The sequence below is a fragment of the Ceratotherium simum genome, chromosome 7, assembly GCF_057802395.1.
Source record: "Ceratotherium simum simum isolate JZ-2026a chromosome 7, ASM5780239v1, whole genome shotgun sequence".
Taxonomy (NCBI): domain Eukaryota; kingdom Metazoa; phylum Chordata; class Mammalia; order Perissodactyla; family Rhinocerotidae; genus Ceratotherium; species Ceratotherium simum.
In genome coordinates, this window is record NC_141906.1 from 67,851,450 (window position 1) to 67,877,317 (window position 25,868).

At 49.7% G+C, this 25,868-nt stretch overlaps 1 protein-coding gene across 3 annotated transcripts; it reads right to left on the reverse strand.

Moving 5' to 3' along the window:
• On the reverse strand, window positions 1–25,848 carry PCSK7 (proprotein convertase subtilisin/kexin type 7). 3 transcript variants are annotated; one of them, XM_004427283.3, is made up of 17 exons: window positions 25,665–25,848; window positions 24,304–24,423; window positions 23,345–23,824; window positions 22,460–22,594; window positions 21,673–21,838; window positions 20,441–20,531; window positions 19,452–19,506; window positions 18,852–18,990; window positions 17,933–18,033; window positions 15,178–15,345; window positions 14,596–14,703; window positions 13,569–13,671; window positions 3,563–3,719; window positions 2,907–3,001; window positions 2,034–2,127; window positions 1,703–1,820; window positions 1–1,421 (listed from the first exon to the last, which is right to left on the reverse strand). In XM_004427283.3, exons 3-17 carry the CDS (start codon window positions 23,810–23,812, stop codon window positions 1,056–1,058), a joined length of 2,364 nt encoding a protein of 787 aa, XP_004427340.1. In that variant the 5' UTR covers window positions 23,813–23,824; window positions 24,304–24,423; window positions 25,665–25,848; the 3' UTR covers window positions 1–1,055. The 3 variants fall into 3 exon arrangements, with proteins under 3 accessions (XP_004427340.1, XP_087289861.1, XP_087289862.1); XM_087433735.1 differs by lacking the exon at window positions 25,665–25,848 and adding an exon at window positions 25,507–25,614; XM_087433736.1 differs by lacking the exon at window positions 25,665–25,848 and adding an exon at window positions 25,056–25,111.
• Window positions 25,849–25,868: the final 20 nt, after the last annotated feature.

The window sequence follows — 25,868 nt, forward strand, 5'->3', positions numbered from 1 at the left end:
TTGTGTGGAAGGCTTTTATTTTGGAAAAGCTGTGCAGAAAAAAATTCAACAAAATGTTGCTGTGAAGAGAGAAAACCAAATCTTAAGCGTTAAAAAAATTCAAATCAACAACTAGCTCAGAAGAGGGGAGGAGGCCAAGAATGGGAGGAAGAGTCAGCCTGTCAGGCAGACAGCTGGCCTCTGGTGGGTGAGGCCATTTCCCTGAGCGCTTTGCAGAGGAAGACAGGGTGGTCGCAGAGCTGGAGCAGCAGTGGCTGACAGCTGTCACAGTCCTGCCGCAGACTCCCCTGGTGAAGCAGCACAGGCCCTAGGAGCCGCGCCCATCCCCAGCTTTGCCGGGAGCATCGTACCGATCCTTCAGGATGAAGGAGGGTGGTGATGGCGAAGGAGTCAGGGGTGTGTTCAAGGTTGGCTTCGGATCAGGGATAATGGAGGGAGCTGCTTTTAGGGCAAGAATTCCGGGCTGAGAGCTGATTGCCATACCAATATGTCCAAGGTCCAAAGCTTAGGCAGGAAGGTGAGGGAGAGAGAAGAAAAGTTTGCTGTTTTTGGGCCCTGGGTCATTAGAAGGACAGGCATAGCCAGGGGCTGTTCCCAGCCTCTACCCCTTAGCCCTCTTCCCAAGCGGCCCCAGTGATGTTTCTGTTGAGATGCTCTTCTGGCTATGGCAGGCACCTTCTCACCTATGCGTGGGTGAGGGTCCCCATGATCCATCCCACTGGCTTGCCCAGGAGAAAGGAGGATGGAGGCTTGCCCAAAGAGGGGAGGCAATCCCTTGTCCAAGACCTTCTCACCAAAAGCTCCTGTTTGGTTGGAGGAAGATCCTGAAGTTGCCACACTGTTCTGTGGCACTGTTGTTCTGCCACTTGCACCTTAAGAAGGCCATTGCCTTCCCTGAGTGTACTCAGAGGGTGCTCTTTAGCCCTCTGGATTCCAGATATAAGCATCAGGACTGCTTTTTTCCCAGAGCTCCCAAGACTTCGGAGCAGTTTTCCAAGCTTCCCCAAATTTGGGAAGGAAGAGCCTGTTCCATGTTGAGTCTGTCAGGCCCTGGGTCAACACATCTGTTCCTCCTTCCCCTGCAACAGGTCTGGGGGTAGGTGCTGATGAGGGCAGTCCAGGGCACTTCTGTTCTGGCACTGGCTCCAGTCCCCTTGATCCAGCAGGTCTGGGGTAAGGAGACCAGAGGTGGTGGGAGGGCCCTCATGCTCTGTCTCCACTCCATCTGGATCCTTGCTGTGGCAAAGTGGCACCGATTCTAGTTCTGTCCCCTCTTCCCTGGCTTTTCGGCTTTGTTGGGGCCAGTGGCAGGGTCCACTCCTACAAATTGGGTGAGAGGCCACATTCTTCTGGCTCAAGTATACTTCCAGCATGTAGTAAATGGTCCAGAAGATGGTAAAACAGCCTACCAGCACCAGGGTCTGGGGAAAAGTCAAACACCTATGTTAGGGACAGTTTCCCAAAGCCTGCAGCCTTTCTCAGCCCAGAACAATGAGCTCAGAAAGTCCCTTTCCTTCTAGGGACTGCCTCTCCCACCCAAACCACTTCCCCAGCACACACAGGAATGCTAAGAGTTAGCCAGTAGACTGGGACCCAGGTCTTCCCAACCCCTCATTCCTCAAGTCACCTTGAGTATCTCACCAAGGACTAAATCCCCCAGGACACTCCTGCCTGCCTGTAGCTTGAGTCTTGGCCCTAGTACCTTGAGGGTGTTAGGGGTGATGGTGTAGCCATCTTCCTCAGGAATTTTCAGCCCAGGGGGGCAGGGCAGAGTGAAGCCATCGTGCAGGTATTTACCACTCATGGCACTTTCCAATAGCCTGTGGAGAAGAAGAGAGAAGAGCACGTCCCACTGAACTTGGTTCCTCTACCACCTGCCCACCCATCCTCCCGCCTTACAGCTGAGGAGAGGGAAGCCTCTCAGAAAAAAGGGGAGGGGCGCACCATGGGTTCCCAGGGAGATGGAGCTCCCTAAGTGGCCTCTTCTCCCACCCCATGAGTTGCCTTCCCTCTGACACATGTAGCAGACCTACCTTTGTCTGTCCCTGATGTCTACCGGACTCCACACAGAGCCATACAGGGTCAGCTGCCATTGCCGGAGGACGCCGGCCTGGAACGTCTCATCCCCTGGAGCGGCAAGCAGGGCAGTCCATGAGCCAGGCCCCTCTGCTGGCCATGCACAGAGCAGGGACCCTGCCCACCCCGCCCCCCAGCGACTGGACCACACGGTCTGCTGCAGTAGTTGTCTGTGTCCCACTGACCCCAGGTGCTGTGGGCGTGCCTCGCAGGGTGCCCTTAGGAGGGAAACGGGGAGGCTGAAAGGTGGCACTTCACAGCACAGACGTTTTGCCTTTATCTCCTTCATATTTCGGGGTTTCATTTGGGGTTTTGCTTGAGAAAAAAAAAATGTCCTCTCCTAAATTAAAGAAAGGTTTGAAAACCATCCATCAAGTGAATACCTAATTTGACTGGAAGTTGGGAGGGTTAGGTTCAATCTCCAGTTTTCTCACTGAAATACTGTGTGACTTTATGCAAGTCACTTCAAACCTCTGGGTGGACCTCAGTTTTTCCAAAAAAATGGTGAAAATTAGTCCTGCCCTTACCTGCCTACCAGGGCTGGCCGAAGGATGGTTATATGTGAAAGGACTTGAAATGTGGTTTCAACAAGGAATTTTTGTTGCTATCCTGAGGAAAAATGGATCAGTCACTTCTCCAAGGAATATGAGAGGTAGTATAAATGCACAATTTTAGATTTCAATGCCCATTTCTTGGCATCTACCTCGTGGTCCAATGGCAACCCTATGTATTCCACATGGGACAATTTTTTGTGGGGGACTCTGAGATGCAGAGGGACCAGATGACAATCATGAAAGGAAGGGCCCTGATGGAAGGGTGGGCAGGCTCACCTACATCCCTGATAACGAGTCTGTAAGTGCCTTTAGCTCTTTCCCCCCAGCATCGCACAGTGGAGAAGGTCCAATCATTGAAGCCGTTGGGATCCCTGGGGAAAGAATGGAGGAGAAAACTTGGAAGGCAGGGAGCAGGGAATGGACTCCTTTGCCCAGAAACATTGTTTTCTTGCTGTAGTGGCCATGAAAAGGTAGCAGTTGTTGCCTGAGCTACAGCCATTGGGGAGGGTGCCATGAAGGGTCCACAAGTGCTGTCTCCTGCCCCTGGGATCTCACAGCGGGATAAGGGCTTGTGTCAATGTGTTGCAGTGGGAAAAGCAAATGGGGAGAGAGCACAGGCTTGGGAGCCCGACAGATCTAGGTTTACTGTTACTTTCTCAGGCACTTACTGGCTCTGTGCCTTGTTTTCTCCTTTGTAGAAGGAACTTACAAAGTCTACTCTGCATGGTTCTTAGAAGGATCAGAGAAAATATATATCAAGTGCAGTGCTTAGCACATTGTAAGCACTTGAACACAGCACATAATAATGGCTTCCAGCTGCCAAGGTCAGCCAGAACCACGGTAGCTTAGCACCCGAGTCCCCTTCTGTATCTTTTCCTTAAAAAGGCCCTTGTTGCAAAGAGAGCTCAGAAGGAATGGGCAGGTGTACGTACGAGTCCATGCTGCGGGGGGCACCAATAAGGGACATCATGCCACTGGGGCAAAACAGCTTCAGTTCCAAGCTGCCACGTCGTGGATGAGTGATGGAGACTGTCACTGCCACATGCTCCAGGGTCTTCAGCCCCGACATCTCCAGGTCCGTCCTGCTGACTGTGGGAAGTCAGGCTGGGCAGCTGGGAAACCAGCCCCATAAACACTTACGCCCTCACTTCATGCCAATATACACAAAGGCACATACCATTGAAGCCACATACAAATACCTATGGCAACCCTAACAGGGACCTAGTGCACACTCGTAAATGGAATGCAGTTGCTGCTTTCAAGGAGTTCACAATCTAGTTAGAGTCTAGTCGGGAAGACAACACATACCCAAGACACAATATCAGATCCAAACAGGGCCGCTTCAATCATTCATTCATCCAAAAACTAATTTCCTGAGTACCTCCTATATTTCAGGCACTGTACTAGACGCTGGGAATATAAAGACTAGTTGGACACGGGCTCTGCCTTCTACCTGCAGGTGGAAAATGATATGGTATGAGGTATACACAACTGATACTAGAACAGAGATGAGTTGGGTGGGCTTAGTCACACAGCAGTGAGACGCACTCTGAAGAAGGAAATGAACAGACTGGTAGAGAGGGTTGGAAGAGGGTATTCTAGATGGGGAAATGGCAAGTTCAAAGGCAGTTGTGGAAATGAACAATGTTCATATTGAAGGCAATACAAAAATTTCTAAAAAACTCCCAAAGTGAATAAACTTCAAGGAAATTATGCTGAATGAAAAAAGTCAACATCAAAAGAATATATAATGCACGATTTCATTTATGCAATATTCACAAATAACGTAACCGCAGTGATGGAGAACAGATCAGTGGTTGCTAGGTGTTGGGGATGGGGCAGAGGGGATGGGTGTGGCCATAAAGGCGTGACACGAAGAGTCTTGTGGGGATGGTATGGTTCTGGATCTTGGTTGTGGTGGTGGTTACGCAAGGTTACACATGTGGTAAAACTGCACAGTCAGACATACAGACACACAAATATGAGTGCATGTCTGTTAAAATCTGAATAAGCCTTATGGATTGTAACAATGTCATTTTCTTGGTTTTGATATTGTACTATAATGGTTTAAGACATTAACATCGGGAGAAGGGTACACAGGACTTCTCTGAACATTTCTTTGTAACCTCCTGTGAATCTACAATTATTTCAAAATAAAAAGTTAAAAAAAACCCACCAAACTACTGAAGTAGAAGACTCAATTGGGGAATATTAAGAAATTAGGTTGCAATGAGAAATGGTTCTCTCTAAAGCACTTTTTCTTCCATTACTTCATTCTAACAGGAAAGGAGCGAACAATGCCTTCATTTTGCAGACGAAGAAGCTCAGAGTGGTGCTGAAAGTAGGGGCAGGGCACCTAGGATGGGAAAGGCTTTACAAATTTTACTTTAAGCAAGCAACTGAGAGCTATTATAGAGTATTGAGCAAGGATGGCGTTAAAAAAAAGTGCTGAAGGAGAGTTACTTTTAACAGCTCTGGGTAGGATGAATTGGAATAGGAAGGAAGAAACAGGTGACAGAAGGCCAGCTAAAATGCCACTGCCTTATTCTCAGGCGAGGCAGTGTGAGTGGGGGTAACTATGATTGAAGAAGAAAGAGAAAAGGAAAGGCACAAGGCTCTCTGTGACACCACTTTCTGTCCTTCCTTGTCCCGGTGCCAAGTGGCCTCCTGCTCGGTCTCCTCTCCCCGCATCCACAGAAGAGTGCCACCCCCATTACCCACAAGGACACCAGCATTCATGAGGACTACCTCTTCGATGTCCTAACTTCCCATTTCTTTACCTCCTCAATTCCAAAGACCTATCTCCATCCCATGTCAGCACTCACTTCCATGACCAGACATTGGACCTTGTCATTATCTGGGACTGCTTCACTTCTGAATGATTTCATAACTTTCATTGAGGGTTTTATTATATAAGCAATGCAAATTAATTGAAGACAAATTAGAAAAGTAGTTGAGCAAAAATGAAAGAAAGAAAGCCCCCACAATTCCTGGTAACGTTGGTAAATATCCACCTAGACCTATCTCTGTGCATGTATGTGTGCAAGTGTCTATTTTCTTTAATTCCATCTGTCAACTCTTCCAAGCCAATGTCCCACCTTCTCTGAAAGCAACCTCCTGTCCTTCCACTTTCCCCACGCCCTTCTTGACCCCTTCACTTTCTTGCTCCTCAAGACGTCCATCAAGCTCCTCCTTCTCACTGGCTAAGACCCCACAGCTCATCTCTCCAACACTCCCTTGTACACTCGCAAGCTCCCTTTGCTTTCCTTTCTTTCACAGTAACTATCTGGCAAAAGTCCAACACTGGATCAGCACAATTATCCATCTTCTTGGCTGGATCCTCTTGCTTACATCTTTCCTACTACAAATGAAAAACAAAAACAAAGAAACCGTTTCTCAACTCTTCACTTCCTTCCACCTACCAGTGTTAACAGCATGGGCCCTGGAGCCATCCAGCCTGGGTTCAAATACCAGCTCTGCCATTTATTAGCTATGACAATTGCATTAGTTTCCTTATCTGTAAAATGGGGATAGTAACAGTACCTACTTCAGAGAGTTGATAGGAGAATTAAATTAGTTACTACACGTAAAATGCTTAGAATAGTACCTAGTAAATATTAAGATTATATAAGCATTAGATATTATTCCTTTTCTTTACTGTTAAACTTCTTAAAAAAGATGTCTATATTCACTCTCTCTACTACTTTTTTTTTTTTTGTGAGGAAGATCAGCCCTGAGCTAACATCCGTGCTAATCCTCCTCTTTTTGCTGAGGAAGACCGGCTCTGAGCTAACATCTATTGCCAATCCTCCTCCTTTTTTTCCCCAAAGCCCCAGTAGATAGTTGTATGTCATAGCCACACATCCTTCTAGTTGCTGTATGTGGGATGCGGCCTCAGCATGGCCGGACAAGCGGTGCGTCGGTGCGCGCCCGGGATCCGAACCTGGGCCGCCAGCAGCGGAGCGCGTGCACTTAACCGCTAAGCCACGGGGCCGGCCCACTCTCTCTTCTTACCCTCCCATTCATCCTTAATATATTTTTTTTCTATCAAAATAGTATAGTATACATGGTTTTAAAAGTAAGTTGGTTTTGGAGTGCTTATAATGTAAATAAGCAATTCCCTACCCTGGTCAGATGGGTCACCACCTTTGTGATCCACTCCCCAGAAGCAAGCACTTTTTATTGCCTTTAGTTGTTTTCTTCCAGAATCTACCTTCATGTTCCTAAATAATAAACATGTATGGCTATTTCATGGTTTATCAATTCTAGACATGATTTATCGACTTCCAATTATAGCAGACAAGGATTTAACACCAGGCCTACACCTTCTCCCTACTTTGCCCTCCTCTCCATCTTCTCAAAAATAATCACAGCACATTTTGATTAGATCAATATTTTGTTTACCCTACAATGACCTTATATTATATGGAATTTAGCCAAGTAGTGTACAATGATTATATTTCATTTTCTGAACAATTTGCTGTTTTCCCCTCGAGTTAATAACTGCCCTATTTTTCGGTTTAACTTAAATTCATGTCCCTATCACTAATTCTTCCCAAACTGCACAAAAGAACCACATAACCTCTCTGAATACTATTTTCTCAAACAAACAAACAAGTCAGGGGCTCCCTTAACACCATTTGCTCCGTGAAGATTCTATCTCTGGAAACTGCCGTCCCATTCCTATCTGCCGCACTGCTCTGAGCTGGACCTTCCTCTACCTCTCACTTGGGGTTTTGCTTCCTTTCTCTCTCGCCCTTCCCTCCCTCCCTGCCTTCCCTTACTGTTTCACAGTAACCTGACTGTTTCACAGAGGACGCCTACATATCAGGGCCTCTGTTTTTTTTTTTTTTGGTGAGGAATATTGGCCCTGAGCTAATATCTGTTGCCAATCTTCCTCTTTCTGCTTGAGGAAGATTGTTGCTGAGCTAACATCTGTGCCCATCTTCCTCTATTTTTCATATGTGGGATGCCGCCACAGCATGGCTTGATGAGCGGTGTGTAGGTTCACGCCCAGGATCCGAACCTGCGATCCCCAGGCCGCGGAAGTGGAGTGCGCGAACTTAACCACTATGCCACCGGGCTGGCCCCTAGTCTCTCTCTCTTTCAATGAGGGGTCATTCCATTTCTCCAGAGAGGATCTTCCAATCTCCTGGCTGCCAGTGCCTTGGGATCTGAGCAGCTGCCTTGGTGGGGTGGGTCTCCCTCTCTCAGAATACTCCCCATCTCTCATTTTCTGCTGTACCTGGGGTCCTTGGCTCTGGAGAATAAATTTCCCAACTCCTGCCCGGATAAGGAAGGGGCCATCACCTGGCTGCTAATGATGGGAGAAGGTACCTGAGAGTCTACCTTTTAATGGATCCCTATTATTAGTCTCATACCTCTCTCTATCTTCTGTAGTACATGGGGCCTCCAAGTCCCGAGCCCTGGTGATTCTGTGGCATGAACGGGCTTGTTTCTTACTACCGCCCCTGCAGGTATCTGGTATGCAAGTTTCTTAGCCTTGCTCACTTCTCCATTCATTTTCTGTCTTCCAAAAATGTGATGAAATCACTCCTTTGCTGTGGTCTCCTCTCTCATTCTCTTTGTCCCTGTGCTTATACCATTTTTATTCCTTTATTCTTATTTTGGTGAGGTTTTGGGACAAAACAGAGATAAAAAGCATGTGTTCAACTGCCATCTTTAGCCAGAAATCTTGTCCCGTCCCTATTAATTATTCAACCACCTGCAATCCAGCTTTTGCCCCTATATATACACTGAAACAATGTATTCTTCTCAAGGTCACCAATGGCCTCTTTGATAAATCCAGTGACGCCCTTCAGTCCTTGTCTACTTGCCCTCTCTCAACGAAACTGTCCTAGATGCCTGCAATTCCATCCTCCTGATTTTGCTCCCACCTCTCAGGCTGTCTCTTCTCAATTTTCTTCAGAGGCTCCTTTCCTCTGTCTACTCCTTTACTGCTAGGCTATGTCCTAGGTCCTCTTTTATCCTTTGTCTACCCACAACCCTGGTGATCTCATTCTTTCCCAGACTTTTTTCTTCTATTTTTATGCTGGTGTCTCCCAAATCATTACCTCTAGTCTAGACCTTCAAACTTATTTATTCAACTGCTTTCTGGATATAACCTTTCGATGCTGCACAGAAGCCTCAAACACAGCACAGCCAAAATTCTCTTCCTCAGTTCTTCATACTCCCTTTGGCCCTTGCCCAAATCTGCTCTTCCTTCTGGGTCCTTAATCTCTTCTGATGGCATCACCATCTAATCAGTTGCCCAAGCTAAAAACTTGGAAATCCTTTTATATGTAAAATATATACAATATTTATTTATATAAATATATACATAATATAATGTATATTTATATGTGCACTTGTATATATAAACTTTTATTATAGAGAACTTCAGACATATAACAGTAGAGAGAACAGATGTTGTCAACACCTAACTTCAATAATTATCAATACATAGCCAATCTTGTTTCGTTGAGGATCCCCTCTTCTTCCCCTTCCCAGATTCTTTTGACAGAATCCCCAGGCATCATATCATCTCATCAGTAAAGATTTCAGTATGTTATCTCTAAAGGATAAGGCCTTGAGAATCTCTTTGACTGCTCTCCTTCTCCCTTACTGCTAACATCAAATGGTGACAATTTATCTTGAATGCTCCAGACAGACTTGCAAGATAAAGTCCAAACTCCTCACCATGGCTCATACGGTTCTATCTGGCCCTGCCAGTTGCAGTTTCAAGTCTTCCTCTGCCCCTCACACCCCATGCTCCAGCCACACCCCATGACTTGCAGCTCCTTGAAGACGCCATCGATTCTGCACGTTGCCCCTGCTGCCTGGATGTCCCTCTCCTCACCTCTTCTCCTGCCTAGCTTATATGGTGAAGCTCAGGTCAGTCACCAGTTTCTTTGAGAAGCTTCTTCTGTCTTCCCTGGTGGCAGGAGGCGTCTCTCCTCTGACACTTGTGTCATGTCGATCACAGTGCTTACAAGACCGTGCTCTACCTCCAGACTGGACTGTCTTCTCTACCAGATTGTGAGCTCTTTGAGGGCAGGAATTGTGTCTTATCTCTGAATCCCTACAACTTAATACAGTATCTGGGAAGAGGTAGGTCTCATATATTTGTAGAATGAATGAGTGAATCAATCAAGAGACATTTCAGAGAAATAAATGAAAAGACTAAATTGCAGGGGAAAGGATAGGGGAAGACCCAGGGAGAGGCAAGGGATATAGAGGGATGGAAAACTCCAGAGTTTCAAGTTTGGAAGCCTAGGGAATAGTAATGGCACTGATATAAATGGGAGAAACGTGGAAGGCAAGCTAGCTTTTGAGAGGTGATAATGAAATTTAAAATTTTGTACATGTTAAATGTAATGTATTGGTGGAATATCCAACAGCACACAACGATTTAGGAATAGGAAGATGAAGGAAAATATTCATGGCATAGTTGGAGGAGAGCATTACCACGGCAGAGACAGGGCCTACAGATAGTAAAGGACATGTTATAGAACATTATACAACAGAATGGAGTCCAGAAAGAGCGCTGTGAGTGTGGGTCTGTGTTAGCACGTGCACACAGCGGCACGCCACGTGCATTTTCTTACTGGTGTGCATAGGGACTCGGTGGCCAAGCATGCGAGAACACTCGAATATCTTACTGGAATTAAATGAGTTAATACGTTAAATGAGTTAATCCTTAGAACAGTGCTTGGCACATAAAAAGCACTCAAGTTTAGTTGATGATGATCATCTTATTATTATTATTTGGCCTTTGGTAAGCTGGAGTCTTTTTCAACTTTTGCCCTCTGGCCAGAAGATTCCAGGGCTTTCTTTGCCCATAATCTTGTGGAAGCTATGAAAATCTCTATCCCTCTCACTGGTAAGGAATCAGAATAAGAGATTTCGATCTAGGAATCATTTGTGGAGAGGCGGTAGCTGAAGCTATAAACACAGCTGCACTGTGAATCATGGACTGAGTCTTAGAAGACACTCGTAGTTTGGGAGTAGTGGAAAAGCAAACAAAGGGAACAAGGACCTCGGGCACAGAAGCCAGAGGTGGTGATGGAGCAAAGGAGGTCACAGAAACTAGAGGAGGAGAAAGGCTGCCCCCAAGCCCTCATTAATAGGGTCAGAGCAACCAGAAGATTGAGAAGGGTGAGCTCTGAACTAGCCCCTGGGTCTGGCCAGGGAAGGGCACTGTGAGTGATGACGGAAGTCTTCAGTGGTAGAGAGAGTGTGTGATAAAAGTGAGCAACTGCTTCAGTTAATTCATTTGAAAAGGTTACAGGTTGAAGGGTGGCAGGGACTTTAATTTCTTTCCTAATAGGTGAACCGCGGATGTTTGAAGGCAGAAGAAAGAATCAGCGGAGAGGGCAAGACTGGGCTGGAGAGGGAAGATGTGGGGAAGCAAAGGAACAGGATCCATCACACAGGCCCGGGGTTGGCCAGCAAGGGTGTAAGGATGCAAGTAAGGATGAAAGGAGAGGTGTTGGGCCGGCCCCGTGGCTTGGTGGTTGAGTGCGCGCGCTCCGATGCTGGCGGCCGGGGTTCGGATCCCGGGTGCGCACCGAGGCACCACTTCTCCGTCCATCCTGAGGCTGAGTCCCACATACAGCAACTAGAAGGATGTGCAGCTATGACATACGACTATCTACTGGGGCTTTGGGGGAAAAAATAAATAAATAAAATCTTTAAAAAAAAAGGAGAGGTGCGAATGGTGTTCAGGAATCTTCTGTAAATACACACAGACTCTCTTGGGTTTCACACACTCCTCCAAACCCCACTTTCCCTCCTCCCCTCTGGTAGAGATTTCAGACCTAAAGGGACTGAGGGGCCCCAATCCCTTCTGTCCCATATCTCCTGCTGATGGGAGAAATCAAAGCCTGTTCTCGAGCTGCATTGCCCAATATGGTAGCCACAAGACACATGTGGCTGTGTAAACTTAACCATAATAAAATTAAAATTTAGCCTGAGTCACACTAGCCACATTTTAAATGTTCAATAGCCTCATACGGGCAGTGGCCACTGAACTGAGCAGCACAGACAGAGAACATTTCCATCATCATAGAAAGTCCAATTGGACACCACTGCTCTGGGATCTTAGTGGTATTTCACCTCCTCTTCTATTGCAGTGATGTCAGCTCCCTCCACCTTAGAAAAAGTTCTCTTTCCAGCCCTCCGACACTGAATCACCCAGGTCTTGGTGGAAGGACTACAGCTTGGCTACAGGGGGAGAGGTTTCTTAACTGTCTAGACTGAGTTGCCCAATTCCGTATTAATTGAACTTCCTTCCTTCTACCTCCAAGAACGCCTACAAGCTTGTACCTCTGTTCTGTCTGCTCAGGGGTCGATGGAGTCAGAACAGAGGGAGGACACCTTTGCTGACTGCAGAAATCAGCAGCGGTCCTGCTTGCAAACCCAACAAGGGCTCCACCAGCAAAACCCCCGGAGTCTTGACCTCCCTCTGCTTCACCCTCCTCTCTCCACTACCCCACCTCCTGCTCTCCTCTGCCCAGGACCCTTCGTCCTTTTTTCTCATGCTTCCTAGTGACAAACAAGCAGTTGCCAGATGTCTCTATACCTAGGAAGTTTGTCAGACATGCTGCGCCAATGTCCCCTGGTCAGTGGGAAGCAAAGGATGACAAAGCTGGAAAGGACCCTAGCCCTCTTCTAAGTCAACCCCTCATCTGGCAGAGGCGACTGTGGGTTACTTTGTTACTGAAATGACAGGAAGCAGTCCTGAGTGGGAGGTATAAATTAAAAGGCACACTATCTCCAAGACACGTGAGTGCAAAGCCCAGGGGTTCTGACCAAATTGCATTCCTGGGAATGTTCCTGCACTTCTCTGCCTTGGCTGATGCTTTATGCCCTTTCCAAGATAGCATTCCTTTTACGGAAAATGCAATGAACTGGGCCCATGGATTTCCTTCCATGTAGAGGGAAATTGGGCAAGTGCTGGAAGTGGTTAGGGAGAGAGACAGCGGAACTCTTCTCAGTGAAACCTCCACCCAAGGGAAGCCGCCCTGCCCCTCCCTTCCAAGCTCCTTTCTTTGCCCATTCCTCCTCTTGTCACTACTCTGGTCTGATCACATCCTAGGAGGCCGGGAAAAGTGAGGACGGAGTTCTGGTTTGGGCATAAAACATGACATGCTTCAATCTTCACAAAAAATATGAATAACTCTGCCTGTCAAAATTCCTCAAGGGAAAAAAAATCCCCCAAGGAGCTGGAGGTAGGGAAAACCCTCACGTGGGAACTCTGGGAAATCTGCAGACAGATGATCCTGTAGCACAAGTATCCCAATCCAGCTTCCCTCCTCTCTGGAAGTGGTTCAACCTCTGCGCTCCACACAAAACCTGCTCTCACTTACAGACCTTCAGACAATCCCAGTGACCCTGGGTGTGATGGAGACGGGGACAGAGGATGGACAACTACAGTCCAGGGAGACGTCCACATTCTCCTCTGTCCCACCCCCAAAAGACCCTATCTGACTCTCTCTATCAGACAAGCCTGAGAATCAAAGGAAGAAATCCCCAACTCCCTTACTTCATCCAAATGCCACTGGGCTGAAGAGAATCGTCTGGGAAGTTCTTAGCATGCAACTCAAAGGAACGTCTTTCAACTCTTGCCGAGTCTCCCCAAGCCCCAGTCCCACTCCTCCCACCAGCCTCTCTAATCTCAGCTGCTCAGCAGCTCCTTTCCTCTACCAGTAACTCAGGAGAATGGTCTTGTTTAAGCAGCCAGGGGACCGGCCAACTCAGAAGCAGCAACATGTCCTAAAATGGTCAAAGAAAACTCCACAGGTTTGGCTGGAGCTCAGCTCCTAAAGGAAGGGGGTAGACTCCCACAGGGAGGGCAGGGAGGACGGGTTTAACTTCCCCATGACCCCGCCCCAAACCTCAGGCCCAAGATTAACCCCCTTTCTGCTGACTACTTACCATTCCACAGGACCTCCAGGGAACGGGGAGACAGCGGAATTGCCTTGTTCTCTTTTAACACGGGGCTGACATAGGAAGCTAAGTAAGGGACAGATGTCCAGATCTATTAAAGGAAGGGGGGATGGCAAGTGAACAAACAAGACCGATCCCACACAGCCCCTCCCGTCTCCCTCATCAACTTGATCCTGAGGGCCCAGCTCTCTTATTTTTCTTCCCGTCACCACCTCCTTTCACTCCTGAGGCTCCTGCTGACACCCTGCAGTGCTCCCTGTGGCACCCAATCAAGGAACCAGAGGAAAAGGCTGTGTCTAGGGTGGGAGATGAGAACCAGAGCACCTCGAGAGCCCCAAGCTAACTCAGGTCCCATTTACTCTCTACCAATACAGCAGTCCCCCTTATCCTCGGGGCATAGCTCCCCAGACCCCCAGTGGATGCCTGAGACTGTGCAGAGTACGGAACCCTATATATACTATGTTTTTTCTTAAACATACATACCTAAGATAAAGTTTAATTTATACATTAGGCACAGTAAGAAATTAACAACAATAACTAATAAAATAGGACAATTATAACAATATACTGTAATAAAAGTTATGTGAATGTGGTCTCTCTCTCTCAAAACGTCTTATTGTAGTGTACTCACTCTTGTGATGATGTGAGATGATAAAGTGCCTACGTGATAAGATGAAGTGAGTGAATGACGTAGGCATTGCGACATAGTGTTAGGCTACTACTGACCTTCTGACAATCTGTCAGAAGGAGGTTATCTGCTTTGGAACAGCGGTTGACCACGGGTAACTGAAACTGCGTGAAGTGAAACTGTGGATAAAGGGGGATTACTGTAGTTTGGAAACTTCAATTATAGTGTTGAGCCTGCGTCTTCATTTGTAAATGAGTATCAGCCAGGATGAGAGTAAATGAAATGGACGAACATTTATTAAGCACCTACGATGTGCCAGGCAACGTTGCTCAGCCCCCTCCCTGGGTCACCCCACATAGGCTCCCTGCCCTGCCAACACCTGTTCACCTTGGCTGCATTAACGAGTCTCCAGGCATTGAGGAGGCCGAATCCATGCTGGTGGCTGTGGCTGAAGCCTGCCTCATTGGTGACCCACTCTGCACGGCGATCCTCATACTGAGAGGACAGAGGTCCTGGTTAGTCTCCTGCATTTCCAAAGTAATCTCAACAACTAACTCTGGTTTCCTGTCTTCCTGCTGGCTGATCCAGTCCAGAGTCTCCCACTGAGGGTACTAGAAACGGACTCCCCAAGGAAAGCTGGGACAAAAGGTCAAAGCTCCACGATGTTACCACCCCAGTGGCCTGCTTCTAGAGAGGGAGCCAGGAGTCACAGGCTCCAGAGTAGGGGAGCCCAGCCAGAGCTCTCCTTTGCCGGTAAAATGGCATCAGCAGAAGAGGTACAAATGAATTTAGGTTTGTGGTCTTGATGGGGTCCCCACACCTGTTCTATACACACCCAACTCTGAAAGAGATTTGGCATCTAATGTTTGGGCATTTAGAACCTGAAGCCTCTTGATACCTGCAAGTCCTTGGAACCAGAACTCTGGGGCCGGCTGGGCCAGGCCATTTGTCCACCTGCTAGGATCTCACCTGGGTGGCTGTGAAGACAATGATGTGCTGGACATCACGCCATGTGAGACAGGGCCGCACCTGCAGCATTAGGGCTATCATGCCAGCTGCCAGAGGGGCTGCGGCTGAGGTCCCTGTGTGGCCCTCAGTACAGCCTGTGCCCTTCTGAAGGTCCCAGTCGGTGGTCACCTGGGCAGTGGAATGGAGGGGAAGGGGACCGCATTAGAGACTGAGTTCAAAGGTGCTGTGGAGGGAGGGGTGTGCGCTGGTCCTCAGAACGAGCCTCTCAGGTGGGCCCTTCCTTTGGGAGAGCTGAATCTTTGACCAGAGGGAGGCCCACCAGCAGGTCAGGACATAGGAGATCCTTCATCCTTTCAGGCCTCACAGAGAATCTCTGGCAAATTGAGAAAAGGAGAAAAATATGAAAGAATTACTTAGGAGGGTCTAGTTGTGGGGGGAAGGAGACGGAGACACGGGAGACGCCCTATGAGCAGAGGACAGTTTCCCGATTCCTGCTCCTCTAATAACCCGTTCCCAAATTCTCCACCCCAGCCCTCCAATCCCTGCAACCATGCTAGACGGAGGAAGTGGCCAGGGGAGCTCCCTGGCCCCAGCTGGAGCTGGGACAACAGTGACGGCACCATTCAAGGAAATCCAACTCGGCAGCTCAGTGATAGGAGCTGGAGTGACATCAGTGTGAACAAAGGGAGTGTGTTCCCAGGGAGAGGGAACTGTCCTTTGCCCACCCCATAGGCTCACCATGGGATTCCTGTCTACACTGCCTGCCCACCCTGGCCTGTGGTGATCGACAGGACAAGCTTCCTCATTGCTCTGGGCCTGGCAGCCCAGTGTAGTTTCCATGGGTGCCCCCACCTACCTGTGGTTCTGAAGTGGAGGGTGGAGGTGGGGGTGGGGGAAGAGGGGAGTCGCCTTGCGGGAGAGATGGCATCTGTGGACATCGAGTTCTTTTCATGCTCTCATCAACCCTGGAGCCACAAAGGGCTTAGGTGAGGAGGGCCCTGCGTAAATCTGCTCCACTCTGTGGCACTTTGGATCTAGCACGTGGTGCCAATATTAAGACCAGAGAATTTTTTCTTCCAAACTTCTCTTCTGGGTCAGATACCAGGGTGCTAACTTCTGCCAAGAGCTGCCCTTTCCCCATTGTACTCACTGCTTCCCTCCCAGCTGTCACAGCAGCTGCCAAGAGATGTAATTTTCACTCAGACACTGTGCGCTCCAGAAGAAAAGGGAAAAAAACTCTCCAAGTTGTAGCCTCAATGAGAGTGGGAAACCTGGTGTGTGCCAGGGAGCAGATTGATTTTTTTCCTGTTAAGGAAACAGCCGCACAGTGACAGCCTAGTGTGCAGCTGTGAGGCCTGTGAACGTGCCTGTCGTGGGAGGAGCACCAGGCAGCAAATGGTGGGCGGCATACGCCTCCACACTCTGCCCTCAGGCAGACAGCTCCACCGAGCTTGTCACTGAACAGAAACTGGCACCAGGAGGTTTCTAAGGCCAGGACATCCCAAAGATGGGAACCTGGCTAAACAGACTCACCTTTCATATCTGGACTAATTACCGTTGAGATGGAAGGTGGGGGTGAGGGTAGGGAGTGGAGCTGAGTTAGGAGGGGAAAGCCAGGCACCGCAGAGCAAGAGTAATAATTATGCTAGGAGCCTTCCTGGTCCCCGGCATGGGCTGAGCTGAGCGGGTTCTGTAGACGTCTGCCAGGGCCTGCAGAACACAGTTATTCCTGCTCCTCCTCCTAACCCAGCCTGGCCTGGGGTGGGCGTCCCCTGCACCCAGACCCCTGCCTGCTGAGCGAAGCCCCTCTTGCCCTTTCACCTTAGTCCACTCCCTTTTCTCTTCTCCCCGGGTGTGAGGAGGGCTGGGGTCAACTGGCACAGAGCCTCGGAACACTGTGTTGACCAGAAGACATTTATTGGCAAAACAAAATTTCAGTTTTGGAAAATGAATTTGAGCCAGCAGGAAGACAAAGCAGACTAATTCCCAAAGGCCCCAGAGAGACCTCTCAAATGAGGCCACCAGAGAAATCTGATACCATCTGGCTGCAGCCCAGCTCTTCCCTGGAGCCCCCGGTCCCCGTCTTACTCTTTTATGGGCAGCAGGGACAGGCAGGGAGCTCTAGGACGATAGTCCAGAGACCTGGCTTGAACCTGCTGGGAGGGAGGTAAGCCAGCCGGGTGCAGGTACCAGACCCTGAATTCTTTACAAGGTTCTCACAGCTTGAGAAGGTCCACTCTCCACTCTAATCTCTTGTTTGCTATGGCTCCCATTCTAGCTCCAAGGAAAGAGCTGTTTCTTGGGCTGATGAAGACACTTCCCTGACTCCTTTTCCCTCCCCACCCACAAAGACAACCACTAGCTTTACTCTTGATGAGGAACATGACCAGAACTCACAGTATTTACATAAGAGCTGAATAGCAATGGAATGATGATGATTATTTTTTTAAGCCCACAGAAATTAGGCAAAGCCCAAATTCTACCAAAGGAATACATTTCAAAGAAGTTCCTCAACCAACGTGATGCTTAATAGTTCTTAAAATTTTAAAGATAAAAACCATTCACACTGATTTATTTAGAGTCCTCAGCTCCGTTCTTCCAACAACGGCATACCCTTAGAGATACAGATCTGCTCGAGAAGAGGCACTTGAGGGACAGGACCGGGAGGCAGGGAACAAACAGAAACACGGTTGTGCTGCCTGACAGAAGTCTTGTGGGACAGGGGCAGGGAGTGGAGGGCTGGGGAGGCACTCACAATGCTCCGGAGCATCTTGTCCCCACCACTGAAGGTGACTGCCAGCATGGAGGCACACTCCTCTGCATAGAAAGGCATCCGTCCCTCCTCATCCACAGCACCTGGGCACAGAGTAGGGAAAAGAACTGGGATACGGGCTTGAGAACATTGAAGTCATCTTTGAGTTATTGTCTGGGAGGCTGTTCTGAGTTTAAAAAATGATCTCAGTGGCCCAAGTGCCTCAGAGTGCCCACACTCCTTGCTGAACGGGCGACCTCAGACGGCAGAGGTATTCTAAGTGCCCTGTTAGAGGTGCCCTAGTCCCATTCTTTCAACTGGCTCCAGGGTAAAACTGGGGGCATTCCACCTCCATCCCCACTCATCCATTCACACATTCACTTTCCTCAACATTTATTAATTATCTACTGGGAGTTACACACTGTGTAAGGCATTGGGGCCAGATGGAAATGGCCACAGTCCTGATCTCAAGGAGCCTATAGTGAGGGAGGAAGTTAGGTAAGCAAATAAATACAACTGGCAAATGGTAGGCTAGGGAGCACAGGTAAAGGGCATTTAATTTAGGTTAGCGGGGTGTCAGGGAGGCTTCAAGCAGGAGGCAAGTGGCCCATGGGGAGACAGGCCGGAGCAGAGGCCTAACCAGTTGCGGTGGGGGTGCAGGCCAGGTGGGTATCTCCAGATGATGGGTGGAAAGTGTTCCCAGGGTATGGTGACTTCTAAGGAAGTCCTGAGATCCTGTGTGAGCAGGGCTAGTCCCTCCTAACTATCTGAGCCCAAAGAGAAGATCATGCTCACATTTAGATAGACAAACGGAAGCCGAGGCATGCCAAGATACACAGTCCCCTCACCAGTGAGTGACACACACCCACACACCCATACACACACCCACACACACACACACACACACACACCGGGTCATTACCTATGGTGACGGTGTAGATGGAGTTGGCATAGCCATCGTAGTTGCAGTTGTCGTTGTGCTGGCCCCCATTGCCACTGGCTACCACAAAGATGCTCCCAAAGCCCTGGCGGCCAGCCATCACCCCATGTTGCAAGGCAGCCTGAGGAGCAAAAACATTGGGGATCAGTTGAGATGCTCATAGAAAGACCTCTACCTTCCATACCAGTTGCCCTCTCCTCCCCTTCTAGAAAGAAGAGGAAAAAAGCCCAAAGGCAGCGGGCATGCAAGAGACCTAATGATGGACTCAAGAAGGGGAGGAGGCTGTTAGTTGAGCAACCATTTGACGGATGTACTCTGCTTATCAGACAGGGTGGGGCCAGAAATGGGGAGCCGAGCACAAAATCAAAGGGAAACCATCTCAAAGCACGGTTCCACTTCTCTCTAAGAACTAGGGTCCCCCACACTCCCCACCTCCAAGTTAGGAGCAGTCTTCTGAGAGGAGGTGGTAGGTCTGCCACTGCAGATGGGGGTGGGATGGGAGAGGGAGCGACTTGTAGTAGTTCTTCTAGGAACTGAATGGTGTCTTAGGTCTCCTAAAGTCTTCATGCAGTTCACAGTTACCTTTCCAAGCTGATGGGGGCCATCCACTGTCTTTCCATCATCATCTGGTCCCCAGCTGTTGAGAAACACCCAGAAGGAAGAGCGAGAGCCAGGCTATGGCTGCCCACCCCGGCCTCCCAGTCCGAGCTGGCCACTCCTCTGCCTGGGCTCTACTCTCCTCCCAAAGGGTCCAGTTCAGGACTCCCATGATTAAAGGACATAGAGTTCAAGGGTCCAGCCCTCACTCCAAAGTGGAAAACAGAAATATGTGCCAAGGTTCTTTTTCTTGGAAACTTTCCCAGTTTAGGACTACTTTAACTTGCCCCTAAAAATCCTTTCTCAGGTCCCAGGGAGCAGGAGACAGTACACAGTGGTAGAGAGGGACAGGGTCTACCCCGTCCTGATCTAGGGATCTAATAGTAGGCTTGACGGCAGAGCACCCATGAAGGAAGTATTCAATCTGTGTAAGTTCTTGGATCTGAGGTGTTCTCTAGTCTTTCTCTAAGAGGAAATGTACATCATGGATGATGTCTTGGATTTGAGGGAGGTGCTGGTTAGGGGGAAGAACAAGTGCCATCAACGTCGTGGGGGCAGCCTAATCTCAGTTCCTCCTTATCCACCCCACCTTAACTGTGAGCTGAAGCTGCAGGCGTATTTTTGTGTGTTGGGTGGTGGGGATTGGTGCTGAGCATTCAGCTCAGCCAAGGTTGGAGAGGAAAGCCCACTTTCTCCCAGAAGCCTTATGAGTTTATTAAACAAATAAACAGACGGCAGGCTGGAGCACTCCTCATGTGGCAACCTGATTACTGGGTGGTATGGGGCTTAAGACTGAGAACCCAGTGGCTGGGGATCTGGAGAAATGAGGGCGATGGACTTATAGGTGGAACCCAGTGAGGAGACCCCTGCTGGGACCTGCCCGGGTCAGCTCACTTTGCTATTCTTGTGTTGGAGGATTCATTCCAGGGGCCCGAGCCTCCTGACCTCTCACCTTGTTCCTGGGTCTGCCTCACCTGCAGCTGTAGATGTCATTGATCTGATAGTGCTTGTTGAACGCCACGGCCTCCATGCTGTCTGTGAGGGGTCCATCCAGTACCCGGATACCTAGGCAGTGAAGGCCACACCAGCTCCTCAATAATTCTGGTCCCCTAATGGGGAACTGGGTGGTGGGGAGCCACATGTGGAGACTTACTTTTCAACCTCTAAGCACTCTTGTATCTTTTGAATTTTTATACCATGTGTATGTAACTGTCCAGAAATATTTTTTAATGTAATGCTAAATCTTAGACTTTTAATCATAGGTGACAATGCAGGTAGCCAAAGTTCCCTTCTTATCTGTATCTTTAATCATGTGAAACACTGGTGTGGTGCCTGACACATAGAAGGTTTTCAATAAATGGTACTCATTACCATTACTACTCCCACGGATGCCTAATTTCACCCTCTAAAATGGGGTGGCTCACATCTGGTGACCATGTAGGACAAATGGAGCCTTCAGAAGGGACTCGGGCCCTGAAGATTTCTGGCTCCTCTGTAGCCTCACTTACAGAGAGGGCTGCTGACCTCTGCTGGAGTGTAAGAGAAATACAGGAAATCTTTTCAGTGTGTAGGGTCCAAGTATATGAGGAATCGTGGGGGGGTGCTTCCCCATTCATTCCCTTCACCTTCTGCCTTGATGGACAAAGACTGAGAGGCAAAGGAGCCACAGAACCACCCCCAGTGGGGGCCCGGGATGCTCAGCTCTCTTGAAAGGATAGAGTACAGACATTGACCATCAGAAGGGCTGGGAACTTGAGAGCTGGGAGATGGAAGAGGAGTCTCCACAGACACATGGGGTCAAGGAAGAAGGGTGGATGAGAAGACAGCTGGTAAATTATGAAAATACAAATCTAACATAAATAAGTAAAAGGAGTTATCATTACAATGAGTTGGGTCATTGATGGGGCATAGTGGTCAGAAAACGGGAAGAGGAGACTGAGCAGGTGGGGCTTGAGGCCTCCACCCCACAGCAAGAGCATTTCCACTTTTATCTGTTTTATATAGTGGGGTTTGCTACTAAAAACATGTTTGAAACACCACTGCACTGAAAAAAATCAACAAACTGATTTGTCCTACAGATGCCTATTATAAGCTTACCCTTTGCTCTGCGCAGTGTGTTGAGGGTGGGTTCAGAATTCAGGGAGGGGGGCAGGGAATCATGACTGTCATCACAGGAGAAGCCTACTGAGGTGAGACCAGAAGGTACCTGCTATGCGGCTCCCATATGCCACTCCCACTGCACAGAAGCTGTTGTTGGGCACAGCGGCGATCTCTCCTGCACATCGCGTGCCGTGGTGGTTGCCATTCTCCACATCCGGGTGGGGCATGGGGTCAGGGTCATTAGAGTTGAGGTCGTAGCTGCCCTCAGGGCTCTGAAACATTGTGGGGATGACATGTAGTCACTCACCTGTTATAAGGGATCAGGTCTTGGAGCTCAAGGAAAGTGGGCAACTGGGAGTTTGGGGCTCCGAGCCAGGGCAGCAGGCCCATCTCTCTCTGCAAACCACACGGGATACAAGAAATGAGAACAGGACACATTGGGGCAAAACGGAGAAGTGCCACAGCTCTCAGCAAACATCTCTCTTGTCCGTTATAGAAACGTGCCCAGGAGCCTGCTCCATGGCTTGGGAAACCTGGGATAGAGAGACTTAGGGGTACCAAAGGCCAGGCTGGAGAGAGAGGAAGGTGCTCAGCACTTGGGTGGAGAGGGAAGTTGCCTTCAGGGGCCACTCCTTACTCCCCACGGCAGGGAGCGGCGACAGGAACCAGGAAGTACCACCTGGGATCCTCTCCTTGCTGAGGCTGGAGCCACTCCCCGTGTCTTAACTGACAGTCTGGAACGCTGGCTGGGGAAAAGGAGAAGATGAACATCATCCCACCTCCCAGGCCCTTTTCTTTGGCCCAATGACTTCTAAGAAGGGGGATAAGCCAGAAGGAATATCAAGAAGGAGGTAAGACATGGGGGTGGGAGGGGTGGTTCCAGGGCCACTCACATAGTTGGGTGCAATGTCCTGGATGGTGTGCTCCACGCCGTCATCCACTACCACCACGGTCACCCCTCGCCCGGTTACATTGCGCTCCCATACACCTGTCACGTTGATGTCCCTGCCAGGGCTCCGCCGGTTATTCTGGAGGAGAGCCAGGGTCAGGAACTGCTCTCAAAGCCTCAAGAATCCAGTGACACACAGCACAGCCCATAGAGAGACAAGCTGCAGCTAGCAGCCCCTTTTCACTCTTGGCCGCCATCAAAGAGCCAGATAGAGGTTGTAGACCAATAGGTCTAGGAGGGGATGGAGCCGAGAAGGGACAAGTGAGAGCTTTGCCACAGCCTAGGTCTCCAGGAAAGTCTGGCATCACTCACAGGCAATAAAGATGGAATGGTGGCTAGGGGTAAGGGTCAGATAATACAATTAATATGCCACATAATATATATTAACGTTATATAACATAATGTTAGTAGTTAACAATTGTAAAGTGTTTACCATGTCTCAGGCACACATATATTAATTCACTTATCCTAACCATAATTCTACAGCGTAGGTACTATTACAATCTCCATTTTACAGAAGGGAAAACTGAGGCACAGAGAGGTTAAGCAGCTTGCCCAAAGGCACATGCTAGTAAGTGGCAGAGCTGGAATTTGAGCCCAGGCAGCCTGGCCCCAGCACCCAGGCCCCAACCGCTGCAGTCCACTGGCTCTCTAGAAGCGAGCACAGGGAAGGTGGAGCCCAGGATGAAACACGCCACCGAGGCCCACAGAAAGGTCTCCTCAGCCAAGGATGGGGACAACTGAAGAGTAATACAGTCAAAAGCCCACTGAGGAACTGGATACCTAGAACCTATCCATCTGAAGCTAAAAACCACAGAGCTGGACTCACCAGGTGCCACTGCTGTGGGTACTTGGGGTCATTGAAGTGGACGCTGCGCTTGGCCCGCTTTAGCAGCCTCTGCTCTGAGTGCCAGCGCACAGCTTCATGCCTGGCTAACACAGCCTCCGCCTGCTGCCGGGCGGCCTCCACCTGCTGCTCCTGCCAGTGCCCAGCCGGCTGGACGAAGAGGTAGTGCCCCTGGAGCTCCCCGATGCGTCCAGCATTCACCAGCCCTGCTGCTTGGGCCAAGGCGTCTGCCTGCTGCTCCAGGGTCTCTTCCTCCCCCTGGCCTTCCGGGCTGTCCAGATGCACGGCCCAGCTTAGCCCCCCTGGACCCTGGGCCCCAGGCCCACCTGTCCCTGCCAGGCCCATGACCCAGGGAACCAGCAAGAAGAGCCCGGCTAACTCAAGCCAGAGGCAGGTGGATAGGCCCAGGGGGGCATCCAAGTGTGGCACTTTCTGCCTCCCCTTCGGCATCAGAGCAGTAGGCTGCAAAGACAAAGGACACCAGAGATAAGAGCTGTTACCTGCAGGAATCTGAGGGGGAGACCGAGCCACTAATGTATTACTCCTGGAACCCCCCCATCTGCTCCATTTAAATTATTAAACATTTGATCCTCTCTTTTTATTCACATGTATCCCTGACCAACAGGGAAAGCCCCCAGGTGGAGTGTGGGCCAGTACTAACCCCAGTGGACACCTCCACAGCACAATGGGCCAATCCCCATCTCACTAGATGATCAAGCAGAATGGCCAGTTGCTAACAGGCACCATGCTGCTCTCTCCCACTGTTGCCATGTAAAGGGCTCAAAAGTCATATCACTCCCGCAAATTACTGGCAGAATCATGACTGTTCTTTAGAAGAGACCCTCCTCCCTTATTTAGAGGGGACATAAACCTCTCCCCAGCTGATTTCTCAGTCCAGTTGTCCTCAGGGCTAACTCCCCCCAGTGGGGCCCCATTCCCACCTGGACTCTGTGTGAGGGTGAGCTCCTGGTCTGGCTAACCACCTCACGCTCATTTTGTGCCAATGGAGAACAGGCATCACTTTCACTGTGAGTAGTGTTGGCTCAGCACAGACTGCAGACCTGTAGGTCCCAAGAAAAGAAAAAATGTGTCCTCCCAAACCCAGTGGAGCAAGCAGAGGCTGGCCAGGAACTCCAGGACCTTCCACCAAAGAAACTGGCCAATGACCAAGGATCATTTCCAGGGATCTCAAACCAAGAGAGAAGAAATGACTGGAATGCAGCGCTCAAGGACTACCTTTAGTCACTGGCTCAGGAGGTTGGCTCGGAAGTGAGGGCTCAGGCTCCAAACCCGGCCCTGGTTTGACAGAAGGGCCAAATCAGAACTGATGGGCAACCGTGGCGACAGGGGCAAGTAAATGGGTGGCAGACATGTGTGTACTTATTGGTGGCTGGGCTCCTTTAGAAGCATCTGCTCTCTACTGGTGTCACCCTGAGGCACGGCTTAGTCCCCACACACATGCCCAAATAGATCCGACTGAAAACATTACAGAAAAATGGGTATTTTACCGAAGTCTCTTTGGAAAGAGAGAAGGGAATTTACACCACCTAACATTTCCCTCCAAAAATCTGCATTCCTCACTTTCTCTCTTTTCCTCTTAGGTTCCCAGGCATATTCCCTCTCAAATTCTTCCCTGCCCTCCAGCAGCCTAGACTGTCACAAGATATTCAGATGTCTTTCCCGGTCTGCATACCTCGTTAAGTAAAAAAAAATCTTGTTAGATAGCCAGAGAGAGTGACCCGTCTAGGCAGGCTCCTTCAGTCTCAGCAGATCCCGCAGATTTCCGGAAGAGAAGAGAAACCTGACCACCACTTCCTCCTTTCCCTTTGGCAGAGAGTACCTTACCCCCACCCGCCCACCCCAGGCTTCTGAGAAAGGAACCTTAAATACCCTTTGAAAGTGGATCTCAACCTCACCCAAGGGCTGGGCGTATCTTTACAGATCTCAGGTGCCAAAGGAGAAGAGGAATCCTATGGGCAGACCAGAGTCTGAGATTCTGCTTCCAAGAGACTGTTCCTCTCGCAGCCTCTACACCCTGCTCCTAGAAACCAAGCTGCGTCCAGGGGTCAGTTTCATTGATTTCCCCCTCCCCCGCCTCGATTGTCCCGTGCATGTGCGCCTCTCCTCAGAGGGACCCACACTACCTGGAATCCAAGACCCTGTTGCCCCGTCTCCCTGGGCACCCGCACGCCAGGACTGAAGGCGCACTCCGGGCAGCTCCCTCATTCTCAGACACCAGCTTCCCCCACTTCTAGGCCACTCGGACTTCCAATGCCCCGCCCCCACCGAGTTCCCAACTCACCGGCCCGGCCGCAGCTGCTGCCGCCGCCTCCCTGCGGAAACTCGCGGCTTCCCGGGAGCCCCAGGAGCCAGTGACAGTAGCATCACTTCCGCCCGGCGGCGCAGCCAATCAGCGGCGGGTCCCCTGGCCGACACGACGGGCCGGGAGCAACCGGCGCTAGGGGGCCGGCTCCCCCGGGCATCCTCCGCCGGGAGAGGAGCGTGC

Excerpts from the sequence above, each read along its gene's own strand:
- PCSK7 (XM_004427283.3), bottom strand. The coding sequence starts at position 23,812 with ATGCCGAAGGGGAGGCAGAAAGTGCCACACTTGGATGCCCCCCTGGGC. Across the intron at positions 21,839-22,459 it reads AGGACATTGCACCCAACTAT|AGCCCTGAGGGCAGCTACGA; the intron begins GTGAGTGGCCCT and ends ACAATGTTTCAG. Across the intron at positions 15,346-17,932 it reads ACAAGATGCTCCGGAGCATT|GTGACCACCGACTGGGACCT; the intron begins GTGAGTGCCTCC and ends TCCACTGCCCAG.